This window comes from Apiospora hydei (assembly GCF_038363865.1).
Source record: "Apiospora hydei strain CBS 114990 chromosome Unknown utg000004l_segment0_segment0, whole genome shotgun sequence".
Taxonomy (NCBI): Eukaryota; Fungi; Ascomycota; class Sordariomycetes; order Amphisphaeriales; family Apiosporaceae; genus Apiospora; species Apiospora hydei.
Window position 1 is genome coordinate 9062255 of NW_027117363.1, and position 15860 is coordinate 9078114.

A 15860-nucleotide genomic window follows, 5' to 3' on the forward strand; every position below is an offset into this window, starting at 1 on the left:
GGCAGCTGCGAAGAGCACTCCGGCATGTTGCGCTTTCAATCACTGCCTTATGAGATAGGAAGTCCGTCTATCGATTCTAGCATATTCAAGAGCAGGCATTGCTCATAACTGATTCGCCTGCAGTCACGAAAATACCGTTAATTAACATTATGTCCTATGAGGCAAGGCCAGATAATAGCCACCTCATCAGTTAAACAACAGCTCAATGGGAATGCCTTGAAATGCCTTGACGATCTTCATGGGTTTCTAGAATAGGCGATAGCCCCGCAGTAGATGGTGGGGTAGAGGGACACCCCTGGAACAGTGCAGTAGGTTCTACTGAAGCAGTAAGCGGAGCGCAAGGCAAGCAATCGACCTGCTGTAGCCCTGAACTGGGGCCCTGTAGCCCCCTAACGCTGCATGCTAATTGACGGCGATGGACGCTAGAAGATTAGGCCAGTTGCGGCTATACTGGTGTTGATGCGAACAGTCGATCAGTGGGTGATAGTGGTGGGAGTGGATGGGCAGGATGGGCAGGTCCAAGACTCCAGCGTAATCCATGATCAATGCCCCTCATTCAGCCAGGCGGCGCAGACCCAAGAAAAGCTCAGCCAATTCCCCGTCTCATCAATCCGGCCGCCTGTCACCACACACGTCACCTCACCTGCCCAAGCAAACCTCCCAAACCCACCCGCTGCCAAGACACTCGTTTCTACTCACTGTTCATCCTCTTTTCGCACCCCAAGCTACACAGTATTCATCCATGACTCTTGTATCTATACCTACATCGTCAGATTAGGTAATATTGTAACTCTCTATTTGATTTGTCGCATACCCTAGGACGCCTGCAACCCCCCGTTGTCACCATGCCGGAGCTGTCTGAGGCCATCACTGCCATCCGCGAGGGCGCTAAGGAGAAGGACCGCTTCACCTACCTCACCATCCTGCAGTACAATGTTACCTCGCCCGAGGTCCTACCTACCGTAAATGAGGTCCTGGAAAAGGACCCTCAACTCACCCAGGAGATTGGCTGGGACCTCGTCCAGATCCTGCTGCGCATCCCGGGCGCGGAAACGTGCCTGGAGACGGTCGCCCGGCTAGGCAACCCGCGCGAGGTCATGATCAAGGTCATGGAGGCGCTGGAGCAGCTGAGCGAGGAATCCGGGGACGAGAATGCCCTGCTGGCCGAGGCCGAGGAGCCCGAGCCGCCCAAAGACGTCGCGGCCCGGTTCATCACACTACTCGGCATGCTGGCCATCCTGCACCGGCGCATCAAGACCAAGTACCCGTCGAGGTTCCTGGGCTCGTCGCTGGTTAAGGTCTACGAAGCCTACCAGCCGACGCCCGAGATGACGGCGTCCGTCATCAACCTGGTCCGCTCGCTCTCCGGGCGCAAGCGGCCGCCGCTGCCCAGCAGGAAGTCCAGCATCAACGTCGCCAACCCGGACCAGGATGGCGACGCTTCCAAGAACGCCCCGGACCCCGAGGCCGAACAGGAGGATCCGACCGAGGAGATGATGCAGGCGAAACTGCTCCAGGCCTTTGTCACGTGTATACTGCAGAGGTACATCAACGAGAATGAGATGCAGTGGTCCGCCCGCCTCTTGGAGAAGTACTACCCGGAAAAGAACCTTCCGGGTAGGAAGACCATGACACAGAAGTACACCGAAGACGACACACTGCAACAGCGAGATGCCGTGGTCGGCCAGTTCGTCGTAAGTCCAAACATGATACGAGTCTGATGCTTTTGAAACCTAAGCTAAACAAGGGTAACACAGTCAATACTAAGCGACCTGGGTGTTGACGACTGCTCTCAATCTTTCGTCAAGAGCATATACGAAAAGGCCAGTGGTTTCGACCCGCTGGCGAATTTCGAAAACTTTGACTCAGCCGACGAGATCAAGCTGTCGCCAGGCGGCGCCGTGTCCGTGATCGCCTACTGGATCTTTTCGGCTGAAGTGTTCGAGGCCAACCACCCGTCACCCGAGATGCACCTCTTCCCCGAGCACAACACGCTACTGGAGCGGTTCCTGGGTGCGGACCCGCAAAGCGAAATTGTCCAGAACCCCGGAATCGCCGATGCGCTCGTGACCGTGGGCCTGGCTCTGAACCACATGAAGCTCGTCTCGGCCACCCAAGAGACCAAGTTCATGGCCTACCACCACAACCTCACGCTGGTCAGCGTGTTCCACCCGGATCTACACGTGCGGAATGCCGCGACGACCTATGCGGGCATCTTGCTCCACTCGGACCCGGACGACCACAACCGTCTGGAGATCCTCGAGGACCTACTGGAGAACTGCATGTTTGCCACGCTCAAGGCTGTGGCCGTGACCTGGCTAAAGGAGGAAATACTGGCCGCCAACAAGGAAGGGGCCAGCCCGAACGCCTTCACGGGGCCCGAGGTCGTCGATCACCTCCAGTACTTCATCTTTCCGGACATGCAGGAGCTGAAGGAGATGGACCACGAGGCGCTGGCGGAACACTGGGCGCAGAACAACATTTTCCTCTCGCAAGTGGCCAACTTTGGCTACTTTTTGTTCTCGTCCGGGCTCAAGGGCGTGGTGCCGTCGGGCATGGGCGCGGCCGTCGCGGAGCGGTTCGTGGACCCGCTCGTGGGCGGCGCGGAGAAGCTGCAGCAGGGCGTGCCGGAGCTGGGTGAGGGGGAGAAGATGGAGTTGGCTATACTGGTGGATAGGCTGAGGAGTATTCCCCTATAAAGTACATTGGGATGGTTTGGTACTCCGACCGGCGGGTTACTGGGAATGGCAAAGGAAGCTTGGCGGGTTGGATGGGTCTCCTGGTTACTGGCTGGATATGAGGAGGGATGACGAGAGGTAAGGAGAGAGATAACCCATTTATCCTGGCTGGTAGACGGAGCCGTAACGTCGCTTTTAGAGCTCGAATGTAGAACGTGGGGATGCGATAATGATGGGTTCTATTTTGTATATTGCATCTGACCTTCATGACGTGCCTAAGAAGCGAGAGATGGTCAACGAGGCTTGAAATGACGGCACTGGTATTGTTCATTTTTGAACAGACAGCTATATAATGTGTGATAAATTATATCTGTTCCATTCAAGTGGTAGTCCGCTTATAGGCACTAGTGGTTTAGTGGTAAAATCCATCGTTGCCATCGATGGGCCCCGCGTTCGATTCGCGGCTAGTGCATCACGAAAATCTCTCTTTCTGATTTTATTTTTATATCTTTTGTCATTTGTCGCCATGTATCTGACAATCCGTAGGGCCATTGGAGGCCTGGCTGGATCAATGCTTGCGAGAATAAAGTTTCGCCTCTACATCCCCGATCGTTGCGAATCCGAGCGATGCTTCTTGAACCATAACCTTAACGAGCCCAATAAGGCTCCTGAGGGAGACGAAACACCAAGCCGGGAGTCCGGGGTGCACCCCGAAAACCTGTTATTCTGGCAAAGTCTCTGTGTTATTTCATCTGGAACCGAGTTATAGACAAGTCATCCCCTAATCAATTTGGGTTGTCCTAAGCGATGGACGAAACCACCCGCGCACAGCAAACGCAGTGGTGACGAATCCCGTCATGCAGTGCATCGCTTGTGTCTCGTAAAAAACGTACAGCGCACATGGTGCTGAAGTGATTGCTACGTACTCACTCACTCTGGTGTACGGAAGCGGACTGCAATTTCAACAGGCAGGACCCATGCTCAGTTCAGGTTCGATCTGGGGTAAAGCGGCACGATTGCAGTCAACCACAAGCGCTGTTTGCAGGGGGGCGAGGAATGGCAGAAGGGGCTGTCCGGGCTGATAGCTCCGGCCTAGCCCTGACAAAGGCCCCCAATTGGGTTTGACAGGGGCCACCGTCAGCGCCCATAGCCCCTGGCTAAGCCGCTAATGTCGAATTGTTTACAGCACCCACCCACCCGCGCGGCCGCAATCTGTGCTGTGCTGGGGAAACCATCGAGATGTGATGTCATGCACCCTCACCTTTTCACCTGCCAAAAACTCTCGTGACACCTTCGAGTGCCGTGTCGTGCTGTGCTGACTTGACTTGGTCCACTTGCCTTTTTGCATTCCTGTGAACACAACCCTTCTTTTCTTTAATCAATATACCCCAAGTATCGGTTTCTGCAGAACAGATTGCCACTCTGATGTACCAACAAACCTGCTTTATTCTCTATTAATACCGACCGATTGTGGATAGGATCTACCACAAAGCAACCCGTACATCCCCATACTTGCCGGACGCTTGATCCCTACCACTGGAACGTCACAATTCGTCTTACTGTATCGCCCAAAGATCAGCCAGACGGGGCTGCAGAACGTATCGACAGCCGAACTGATCTGGTTTCTGAAACTGGAAGAAATCAGGTGCTTCTCCGACCCTTGCGTGAAGGCAATCTAACCTCGACCTTTGTTTCGACGAACGACACCGAGCTACGACGGAGGGTAGCTGCCAAATAGTAGCCCAGTGCTCCATCGGAGTGACTGCCGGTTTCGATGCCCGGTCTTGAGTTGGACAAGCCGCCTTCGGGTCCGATCAAGCCAGATCCGTCCGACGAGACGCTACAAATCACCGACACTCAAAGCGAAGACCGGTCCGGCGCCCTCGTCCGCGATGCTCACGGCAACATCGTCTATCCCAGCCTCATCCCGCCCGACATCGCGTCCCCCGTATCGCCGCCCAAGACCGCTGCGGCCCATGACGAGCACCCCCTCGCGCGAAGACGGATGACGGCACGAGCGCGCCCGCCACGACAAAGGCCGAGCCGTTGAAGTCTTCCCCCAACAAGAAGAAGGATGAGCGCCCGTCCCTCGAGGGACAGAGGCGGTTCGTGACCGACGCGCCCCGAGGGTTCAATCGGACTGTGACTGCCCTGCCGGCCTTTAAGCGGGCTGGGACTAACATCTCCGTGCTGAACGCCGCCCTCCAGGCGCGCCGCGAGCAGGAAGAAACCAGCGACAGCTCCGACTCGTCCGGGTCCGAAGACGAACATGAGGACCGCCAAGAGACGCCAGGCGCGCCGTTGGAACAGAGCCAAACCTCGGCCAAGGAGAAGCGGAGGAGGAGCGACGACCAGTACCGCCGCTTCAATGTGGGCAATGAGCAATACAAGACCAAGGGTAAGGTTAAGAGGGATGGTCGCTTGAACATTACGGTCCACGACACGAGCAATACGGGGTACTTGGCCAAGGCTCTGGGAACGGCCGTCAAGAGGATTGTGCCCAAGACCGAGAAGGCCGGGGGGTCAGGGCGGGCCAGCCCGTCGCGTCTTTCCTCGGCGACGACCACCACATCGCAATCGGCGAGACGGCCGAAGCTAAACATTGTCATCATGGTCATTGGATCAAGAGGCGACGCGCAGCCCTTTCTCAAGATCGGAAAGGTCCTTAAGGAGAACTATGGCCACCGCGTCCGTATAGCGACCCACCCAGCGTTCAGAGAGTTTGTGGAGAACGACTCGGGTCTGGAGTTCTTCTCGGTCGGAGGCGATCCTTCGGAGCTGATGGCGTTCATGGTGAAGAACCCCGGCATGATTCCGAAACTCGAGTCTGTCAAGGCCGGCGACATTGGTCGCAGGCGCAACGCCATGGCTGAGATGTTTGACGGCTTTTGGCGCGCCTGTATCAACGCCACCGACAATGAAAAGGATGAGGCCAATCTCAAGATGATGGGCCACAGAGCCCCCTTCGTTGCCGATGCCATCATTGCGAACCCGCCCAGTTTCGCCCATATCCACTGCGCCGAAGCCTTGGGGATCCCGCTGCATCTCATGTTCACGTTCCCCTACACACCCACCCAAGCTTTCCCGCATCCGTTGGCGAGTATCAAGAAGACCAATGTCGACCCCGGGTACACGAATTTCATGTCTTACCCCCTAGTGGAAATGATGGTGTGGCAAGGACTCGGCGACCTGGTCAACGATTTCCGCGTCAACACGCTGAAGCTTGATCCGGTTTCTACACTTTGGGCTCCGGGTTCTACGTACCGACTCCATGTGCCATACACCTACCTTTGGAGCCCGGGGTTGGTGCCGAAACCAGAAGATTGGGGCCCAGAAATTGACATCGCGGGCTTCACTTTCCTTGATCTCGCGTCTACTTTCAAGCCGCCCCAGGACCTTGTCGAATTCCTGGATGGAGGCGAAAAGCCTATCTACATTGGCTTCGGATCGATTGTGGTCGACGATGCGGACAAGTTCACCGAGATGATATTCGAGGGTGTCAAAAGGCCGGCGTGCGGGCGCTGGTCTCCAAGGGTTGGGGTGGACTGGGTGGCGACAACACGCCAGATAACATCTTCATGCTCGAGAACACCCCGCACGACTGGCTGTTCCCCAAGGTCCAGGCTTGTGTCATTCACGGTGGAGCGGGCACCACGGCGATCGCGCTCAAGTGCGGCTTACCCACCATGGTGGTGCCGTTCTTTGGTGATCAGCACTTCTGGGGTTCCATGATCGGCACCGCGGGCGCGGGGCCCGAGGCCGTGCCCTACAAGCAGCTCGATGCCGACAAGCTCGCGGAGGGTATCAAGTTCTGCCTGATGGATGAAGCGCGTGAGGGTGCGCAGAAGATTGCTAAGAGCATCGAGGCCGAGGGCGATGGGGCCAAGAACGCGGTTAAGTCGTTCCATAACCACCTGGCGTTCAGCGGGGAGGAGTCGATGCGTTGCTCCATCCTCAGCGACCGCGTGGCTGTTTGGAAGGTCAAGGATACGAGCATCAAGCTGAGCGCGGTGGCAGCCGACATCCTCGTGGAGAAGGGTTTGCTGTCCTGGCGGCGGCTGCGTTTGATACGCCACAAGGAATGGAACGATTTCGAGGGACCAGGCGAGCCGGTCACTGGTCTAGCCGGGGCTATGGGGAGCGCCATTGGCGAGTTCTTTACGGGCGTTGGAAGTGTGCCGATGCGGATTGCCAGGACGTCGACCAAGCGCCAGGAGCGAAAGAAGAAAAAAGAGGCTAAGCGCCAACAGAAACTGACGCAGAAGAAGAAGGCGGCGGAGCCCAAGACACCAAAACCTACTGAAGCAACCAATGGCACTTCGTCCGAGTTCCCGTTCCCGAACGGTGCTTCTGGCGCCGAGCAGCAGCAGCAGCAGCAGTCTGGACAACAGCAGAACCAGATGCTGCGGCCGCCGGCGCAAACGCAGCTTACGAACAACTCGATTCTCACGGCTACTACTCCGGGCTATGAGAATGCTGCTGAGGAGTACGGTGCGGATATTTCCAAGGGACTGGAGAAGTCTGGCAAGGCTATTGCTCAGGCCCCCGTCGACTTGGCTATGGCCATTGCGCAGGGCTTCCATAACGCGCCCCGACTGTACGGAGATGATACGGTGCGCCGCCCGCCGCGAGTCACGGGCATCAAGTCGGGAATGCAGGCCGCGGGGCACGAGTTCGTCTTCGGCATCTACGACGGCGTTACGGGCATCGTGCGGCTGCCAGTCAAGGGCGCGAAGCAGGACGGGTTCGGGGGGCGCGCTCGGCGGCGTGGCCATGGGTTTTGGGGGTTTAGTCCTCAAGCCCATCGCGGCGATTGTGTCGCCGTTCGGGTACACGCTCAAGGGCATCTCGAAGCAGCTGGAGCGGCGGCACAACCCGGCGCGGTACGTGCGGCGGGCGCGCATCGTGCAGGCGCAGCGCGATTTGTTGGAGCTGTCGCCGCCGGAGCGCACGGCGCTGTCGGAGGAGACGTACAAGGGGTACGACGTGATGCGGCAGCTGGGGGAGCTGGTGCTGCGGGAGAATGGGAAGCGGAGCATTTCGGCGCGGATTCACAGGAGGCCGCACTTGCACTACCATCATCAGGATCGGAACGACACCGGCAATAATGCTGAAGACAGTGGTAGTCCGGGCGAGAAGTACGGGCTGGAGCACGGGGAGTGGGGTCGGGGCCAGGCGTTTGAGAGCGTGGAGCTCGCAGAGAGGGCGATTGCGGCGGTGAAGAATGGGGAGCCGATTAATGCGGTGTTGGGGAAGACGCGGAGGAGGAGTTTGGAGCCGGAGCGGGCTGCTAGTCGGGGAGGAGGGGGCGCGGCGTCTACCAAGACTCACCATGGGAGTAAGGGTGGGAGTCGGAGTCGGAGGTTGTCGAGGCAGCAGGAGGAGGCTGACGAGGCTGAGGCTGAGAAGGAGAAGGAAAAGGAAGGGGAGAAGAAGGAGGAGAATAAGAAGAAGGTGGTGGGGGAGGTGCAGCGGGAGGCGGCGGAGAATGCGTCGCGGGCGGTGCGGGAGGATGTGGAGGGGGAGCGGGTTGCGCCGAATCGGCAGGATACTAGGCCGGTGGGGGTGGGGGGATGAGGTTGAGTAGAATGAGACGCATAGAACGGTGCAAGCATGCTTGGAATAGGGGAAGGATGGACCGATGGATACACACGGGGTCGACGATGGGTATCCTCATGTCGGTTTTGTTTGCGTTTTCTTGTTTTCCTGCTGATGGATACCCCCTTTCTTGTTTTGTGTTTTCTCATTCTTCGATTCCCTTTACGAAAACGTGACGGCTATACAGTAGTAGCAGAAGTTTTATGTTGAGTCTTTGATACAGAGTATAATTAATGTGTTGTTCGTTTATCAAGTTGTGCTGCAACGTGACTGAGTTGGTGAGATTCGTCGTGGGAAAGTTGAGTGAGTTATGGGTTTCGGGTGACTAGGTTCTTATGAGTGTACAGCCTTGAATGACCTTGTGATTCGCCGACTTGGTAGATTAAAGTGAGGAGGAACGTAACTGCTGCTGGCGAACTTATGTCGGGTTATTGAGGCTCTGGTTGAGTTATGTGCTGCTGAAGCTGTCGTGGCAGTATTGCTTCGCAGCCGGATACGGGGGCAGAGTCTACAACATTTTGTGTGTTAGATGCTCGAGCTGTCAATGTTGAGCATGACACAGAGAGAGAGCAAGGACTTTCGCGTATACTGTGGCTTTCATAATCAACTGATATTAATGGCATGCCACCAGGTTGGTAACGAGCGAATGCATTGATCATTGCACCTCCGGTGTCATAGGCGTGAACTCCTACACTCGGGTGGTTCTGCACCCGGTGTGCTATGTTTCCAGCAGAGCTTCACCAACTCAACATTAACACTCTCCTCCCCATGTAAGTCGTACCATCAACTGTCCCTTCGTTTAACGCATAATGTTCTTTTATTTGGCACAGCAGTTGATGACTCCTGGTGACGGTATCCTATTGACTCGATGCTAGTAGGAAGCTAGTGAAATGATGCGGAGCGACGGATACTGGGGTTAGGGGGGCAATGAATTGATCGATCATTTGGATCACGTCGAAGTGAGGTGTAAAAGCACAGAGAACATGACCAACTAACCAGCGACAACCCTGGCACTCTGTGAGCTTTTGTCGCTCTGGGCGCCGAAGCAGCGAGTCGTAGAAGTCGATGCCATCTTGTCGTAAAATCGAGCTGGGCAAGGATAGGTTGACCTACTCAGTAAATCTAGTCAATACATAGTCAGATAAATCTCATATCTTTCATCCAATTGGACGTCCTCCACAAGAAGGCACTAGTGGTTTAGTGGTAAAATCCATCGTTGCCATCGATGGGCCCCGCGTTCGATTCGCGGCTAGTGCAAGAATTTCTCTTTTTGCATTTCCATTCCATCTTATGGTATTATTTTTGGCCATCTGGTCTATTCTGTGTTTCCTTGGCAGTGGATGCATGGCAAGCAGTAATTTGGTGTGTTACCATAGCACCAGTGGACATCGTTTTGCGTGACTGACTCCCTGAAGGCCTCATCAAGTCGCCCGGCATGATGAGATCATGTGGTATTGAAGCAAGCAGATATTCACTCAACTGCACAATGCCCTGACATGACGAGCAGGCGCTCGTGGACATCGGGTACGTACGTGATCTACTCCGCGATACCTGTTTGCTCTGGCTTCATCTGGCACCTACACCGGTCCTCCTACCGACTTCGTTCTCTAGATCACAGTCGGCGATCGTGGACTGTCGTAACGATACGGGGAGAAAGTACCAGGGTAACACATCAGCTCGAAACTAAGACGTGGGCTTCGGAACATTGGGGTCGATCTTGCGAAGTGTCCGGCCTTGCTCGTGCGACGGGACGGACGCTGTGGCACCGAGAAAGCCAGCCCGTGTTCCCATTTCAGCTGGCTGCTGCTCGTAAAGGCAGGCAGGTTATGGTATAGTGGGAGGAGGGAGGGCGTTGGGATGATGCCGGCTTGCAGGTAGGCAGGCAGGCAGGCAGCCAGAGAGGGATACTTACAGACGGACGGATTGTTGCAGAGATATGTCAGATGGATGTTGCATCGAGAGGTCAAGCCTTACTATGAAGCCCAAGCAGCCGCCAGCGTACTGTATCAGGCGTCCCAAAATAAGTATGTAGCTACGAACGAAGCCAGCGGCCGGTGCCGGTTGCCGACACCCACGAGCAATCCCGACGGGAGGCTGTGTTTCTGGGCCGCATCGATGCTAAACTACATGTAGATAGGAACGCGCCGTTGGCAAATATTGTGGGTAGAGCTGAAAGTGATCCCAGAAGCCGCCCGGCAAGGCCTTTTACCAGGTTCTACCGAGACTAGAGGGCCCTTTTTCATGTATGTCATCGATGTATGTATGTAGGCTCCGGACAGGCATACTAAGTACATACATGCAATACTTTCGGCTTGTTTCGACCGAGCATGCGTCTTGCTCGCAGTTTGTAGTCCCCAATGCCGCCGGTGGCTTGAAAGTGGGACTTGCGAGGAGGGAGTTACTACACTGCAAGTAAGAAGGAAGGTATGCTTCTTAGGCTGTCTGTCAACTCGATTTAGGATCGGGGTCTGGATATTCCTTCGACGCGCACACTTGGAGCACTCCTCGGTGGGCCATTTTCGCAGCACTATCGTCACGACCGAAGAAAGGGTTGGTCAGCTAAAGATAGCAGGAACTACTCCAGTAGTCGTAGTGGGCCGTCCTTTCCAGCTTCCAGTGCGTCCGTCCATGGTACTGGTACTGTTTATGTGGGGGGATAATAGATCTCTTCCATCAAATGCTTGGGTCCGGTACAGAACCGAGCTCCGACTCTTCCATGACGGCTCTCGGGGAATCAACGAGAGGTCAATTGCAGACCGAGTGAAAGACGATTACTATGTTTCTTACTATATTCCATCTTGGGATTGATAAACTGAACATCCATTTCCAATGATTCATCATATACAAGCAATTGGGAGCTTGGTGACTCGGGGGCGGACTTGGCGTTCTGCCTGCATGCATTTCGTCAGTGCTTCGTTTCTTGAGGTCCCTTCGACCCTTCCCACCACGCTTCTGCACCTTCTGCACCCTGCCGCAAGTCTTCTGGCAGGCGCAGCTGGTACCTACCCGATTCGATTTGGATCGCATATTGGGTCTGCCATTGGACGCCGGCTTGCTACCACAGACAGCCAACCCATCCGTCTCAAGCAGTTGTTAGCGGTTGATTGGCCCTTGTGGCGCGGGCGAAGCCTTTCTTTTTCCCACCTTCCAGTCTGATTTGCTTGCGACGTTTGAGTTGTTCTTCAACTACAGGTCGGTGTTCCTTTCTTTTGCCCATCGCGCCCCGTGATATCGTACATGAAGATTGGCATTTCGGCCTGCAGGACGGCCGCCAATCAGACCTGCCCCCTTGCCTCGCTTGCGAGAGGGTGGGGACTTTTTTCTGCTCAAAGTTTACCGACTGGTGGTTCAGAGGCCGATCATCTTAATCAATCGTCTCACGATGGCCGAGCCCAATGAGAGAGCACCCAGCCCGAATGCCCACTTTCATCCGCACATCCAGTACTGCCCGCGTGTCCACGAGGATACGCTGCAAGGTAATTTGTTCCTTCACTTATGAGGATGGCTTGCTCAGAGGCGGCCAGGATGTACAGGTATGCAGCAAAGTCGACAGGCGGAGATGCCTGCTCCCTGGTTTGTGCATGCATGGATAGACACATCTCCGGGCCAGCTGAGCAATCCCACCCCCTGCCCCTCCTCGCCTGCCATGCCCCGTATTCTGCCCCGTAGATGCATGTACGGGTTATCGGGTGGCAGGGCACTGGCAGGGCACTTCCAGGGCCCTCCGACTCTTCCCTGCTCTTTTTGTCTGTCTCAAAACACGCGTGGGTACGTGCCGGTAGGGTATCACCACCAAAAGCATTTCTTTCTCATCGTTCAGGCAACTAATTGCAAAGTTAGGTACGTTTGAAGGAAATTGAAGAGAAGTGCACAGAATACTTAGACAAGACCGTGCTGGATGACAGCTGAGCCCGTGGACGTTGTATTATACTGCTTATGACTTGCAGAAACGAAACACTTGGGAACAGCCGAACCCTCCAGCCGGGAGAGTCTCCGTGCAGTGCGACTGTCGATTGCATGTAAGTATATCTATATGTGTATCACATATCATCGCTACCTGCTTGCTACCTGACCATTCATACCTCGCCTGCCACCTAGTCCCGTCCCTCCCTCACTGCCATTCAACCTATTCCCTGGTTTTACTTCGCTTCCCTTCCCCATGCGTCGCCCGCCCACTTTGACGACCATTTCCTCCCACCCCACCACCACCACCACACCACGACCGTCGCATTTCGACTCGTTTCGGTGTATGTTACCAAACGGGCACCAACTAATGCCGAGTCACTTCAATTTGGCCATCGCATCTGTTCTTACGAGGTATAGGCATATATAAGTGCAAGCTCGGCACACAAACACACTTCATACACAAAAGAGAGGCAATCGTCAACTGGTTACCTATGGACTCGCTAAGAATGGATCGCTATCCGCCCGAGTCCGCTCCACCACGCGCCGCCGTGTCGTCCTCGGGCGCCGTATTCAACCCTCCTTCTCTGCTGCCCGAGACTTCGAACGCTTCAGCTACGACTGCTACTTCGACAGAGACATTCCACCCGCCGCCGCCGCCGAATGCCTCCATGTCAGTAGCCTCGACGCCCGCCACCGACTCGCGCGCGCCAGCTGCAACCGTTCCGGCGGCCTGCCTCGCTTGCGTAAGTAGCGTGTGAACTACCAGCACTGCTAGTACTACTGCCACCACCACCACACTCACGCCTTCCATCCTCTACTTCTCCCTTTTTCAAACTTGACCTGGACTAGAAGCTGATAGCGTCGTAAACAAAAAGAGGTCCAAACACCTCAAGTGCGACGGGCTCAATCCGTGTACGCGATGCAAGGCCAGCGACAGCTTGTGCCAGTACATCGCTTCCAGGCGCGGCTACAAGGGGCCCCAGAAGGAACACGGCCCAGAACCCAAACAAACGACATGCTTCCGATTCGCCGCCCTCCGCCGGTGGTGACAACAGCTGCCCCATGCTGCTCGGCGCGACTGTGGCGACGCCGGCGCAGACGATGACGGCCTACAATGCCGTGCTGGGACTGCCGGAACCCCCGGTATCCCCGTTCGTGGCCACGCCGGGCTTCTCGGGCCTGCAGTTATACAGGAACCCCTACCTCGACCCGGTGAGTGGGGCCCTGATTGAGTTCGACAACCGGCCGAGGCCGCCGCAGACGGTGCCCGAGCGCTGCGTGGACTCCTTTTACCACCACTTCTTCCCGGGCCACCCGTGCGCCCTGCCCAAGCCACACCTGCTGCGCGTCGCCAAGGAGCGGAACCTGGAGCCGCTGCTGGCGGCCATGCGGTGGACGGGCTCGCTGTACCTGGTGAACGAGATCAGCGGCCCGACCCGCGCCACCTTGTTCGACGAGGCCATGCGGCTTGTCTACGCGCCTGACGCGCCCAAGGACGCCTTCCTCGTGCAGGCCATGGTGGTCCTGTTGATCGGCCTCGATGGTAGCTGTGACAACGACAAGACCCGGGACTTGCTGTCGGACGTCGAGCGCATCGCCATCGAGATTGGGTTGTACCAGCGGGCCTACGCCACCAACTACGGGCAGGGCGACCCCGTGGTCGAGGAGAGCCTGCGGCGGACGTGGTGGGATCTGTTTATCGTCGACGGCATGGTGGCTGGTGTCCATCGGCAGACCAACTTCCTCCTGTTCGATATTGTCGCCGACGTTGCTCTCCCTTGTGAAGAGCACGAGTACCTTTCAGGGGTAAGTGCAGTGATGATCCTCTCGCGTTTGTTCGCTGTGCACTAATTGAACCACTTCCTAGTTTATTCCACGACCCATGTACCTCGAAGATTTCGACGACCAGCTCTTCAGTGGAGAGGAGCGAGAATTCTCCTCGTTCGCCTATCGAGTGGCGTCCATTAGGAATCTCGGCCGTATGATGCGGTTGCCTGAGAGTGTCTTCCCAGGGGACGAGAACGTCGACCGGATAGAGATGTTGCTGTCGAACTGGAGGATGCATCTGCCGGACTCGAAGCGCGACTGTCTGAACAAGGACGGCCAACTCGACGAGATGATGTTCCAGGCGCACATGATCAACCATGCGTAAGTACACTCCTCATCTGTATTCCAATTGTACATCTCTCTAATTGATCCCCTTCTAGTTGTACGATCATCCTGCACCAGCCGCACTCGCAGCTGGACTCGTCGCCGGCCCGGGATGTGACGGCCTGCGCGCCGCACCAGATGGTCAAGAGCGGCGACAACTTCAACACGCACACGAAGCACATCATCACGGCGGCCTGCGCCATCAGCAAGATGGTGACGTACGCGGTGCCCATCACGAGCCACACGCACTTCTTCACGTGCGTGCTGACGCTCTCGTCGATTGTGCACCTGAGCAAGTGGGCGCTCTACTTTGTGCAGAACGACGAGGACTTGCGGCAGCAGATCCGCTTGAACATTGGCGCCCTCAACAAACTGAGCTCGGTTTGGAAGGCCGCGGGGAGGGCGTCAGGCCAGGTCAAGGGCGTGGCGCAGGAGATTTATCGGGCCAAGAAGGCGCAGCAAGATAATGCGAGCCTTTGGGTTGGCTATACCCAGGAGGAGATTGTCAGTTCCATTGCGTCGGATGAGAGCATTATGAGCGATATCAACACTATGCTTCAGCCGGGGAGTTGATGTTGAGGGTGTGCAGCAGCATGTTCATCCATGAGAGAGAGGACGGTGGGATTTCAACAGCCATTTTGAGGCAGAACGGAACAAAAAAATAAATAAAAAATAATAATACACTTGGGCAGGGAAGAAGGGCCTTCTATATAGTGTTTAAAATGTGGAATGTGGTAGGGGCGCTGTCGTAAGGCACAATAAGCACGATGTAACAATATCTGGATGGGGTTTTGTGTGGAGTTTGGATGGTTGGTGATCTTTCAACAGCAGTATCTTGGCCGGAACTCTGAATTCAAGAAAAGACAGACAAACATATATAAGCAAACCTTCCATGTACGGAACATGGCTGGGGCACGTACGCGTCTATCTATAATAAGTGATCCATGATCCATATTATCTATCACTATTATATTTTACTCTGGTCTTGTCACAATGCATGCAATCTCCTTTTCTTTACTTTTTGTTGGCTTCTGATGCTGCCAGCGCCGCGCAAACGCCATGCCTGGCATGCCTCTCCCATGTGCTCTTGGTCAATTATAGGTTTAGCCTATGCGGAGCGTGCATGAGGGAGAAAATGACCAACCCGTAAAGCTATTAGTTCGTGATCGCGTGGGTGAAAGCGTGCAAGGTGACTGCTCATCATTCCTGAGCGGCTGAAAAGAGAAAGGGACATCAGAGTCGCAACGGGGAGGTGATGTGGCCCTGTGTGGTCGCCGGGCTCGGGGTTTAGTTGGGGTTTAGGGGTCCCCTATTGGCTGTTTAGTGGCCAGACGGCGATTAGTGGGTTACGGAGAGCTGGGGGCGCAAGGGCGGCAGGGCACCTCGGCGAGGTTGACAGAAGTTACGGGGCGACGGGGACAGGGTCCCAGGTCGCCGACTACATACCTCTAATTCAGCTGGCCTTGCGTTTTTCTCGGCATCCATCTTTCGATCATGATACTTATGCGCTCGGCGTATTTCTTTGCT

At 55.8% G+C, this 15860-nt stretch overlaps 4 protein-coding genes across 4 annotated transcripts; all 4 read left to right on the forward strand.

Annotated features, from left to right (window-relative positions):
• Positions 1-845: 845 nt before the first annotated feature.
• Positions 846-2699, forward strand: PG997_005305 (YAP-binding/ALF4/Glomulin; the record flags this gene model as incomplete). The annotated part of the gene is made up of 2 exons (XM_066809620.1): positions 846-1694; positions 1758-2699. The coding sequence occupies 2 exons, from the start codon at positions 846-848 to the stop codon at positions 2697-2699; spliced, it is 1791 nt and encodes a 596-aa protein (XP_066673238.1).
• A 1753-nt stretch (positions 2700-4452) lies between these two features.
• Positions 4453-8255, forward strand: PG997_005306 (Sterol 3-beta-glucosyltransferase; the record flags this gene model as incomplete). Its single annotated transcript, XM_066809621.1, has 4 exons — positions 4453-4723; positions 4807-6176; positions 6266-7350; positions 7406-8255. 4 exons carry the CDS (start codon positions 4453-4455, stop codon positions 8253-8255), a joined length of 3576 nt encoding a protein of 1191 aa, XP_066673239.1.
• A 4433-nt stretch (positions 8256-12688) lies between these two features.
• PG997_005307 (uncharacterized protein) lies at positions 12689-12940 on the forward strand (the record flags this gene model as incomplete). The annotated part of the gene is made up of 1 exon (XM_066809622.1): positions 12689-12940. The coding sequence occupies one exon, from the start codon at positions 12689-12691 to the stop codon at positions 12938-12940; it is 252 nt and encodes an 83-aa protein (XP_066673240.1).
• Positions 12941-13244: 304 nt separating this feature from the next.
• On the forward strand, positions 13245-14906 carry PG997_005308 (uncharacterized protein; the record flags this gene model as incomplete). The annotated part of the gene is made up of 3 exons (XM_066809623.1): positions 13245-13988; positions 14050-14330; positions 14390-14906. 3 exons carry the CDS (start codon positions 13245-13247, stop codon positions 14904-14906), a joined length of 1542 nt encoding a protein of 513 aa, XP_066673241.1.
• Positions 14907-15860: the final 954 nt, after the last annotated feature.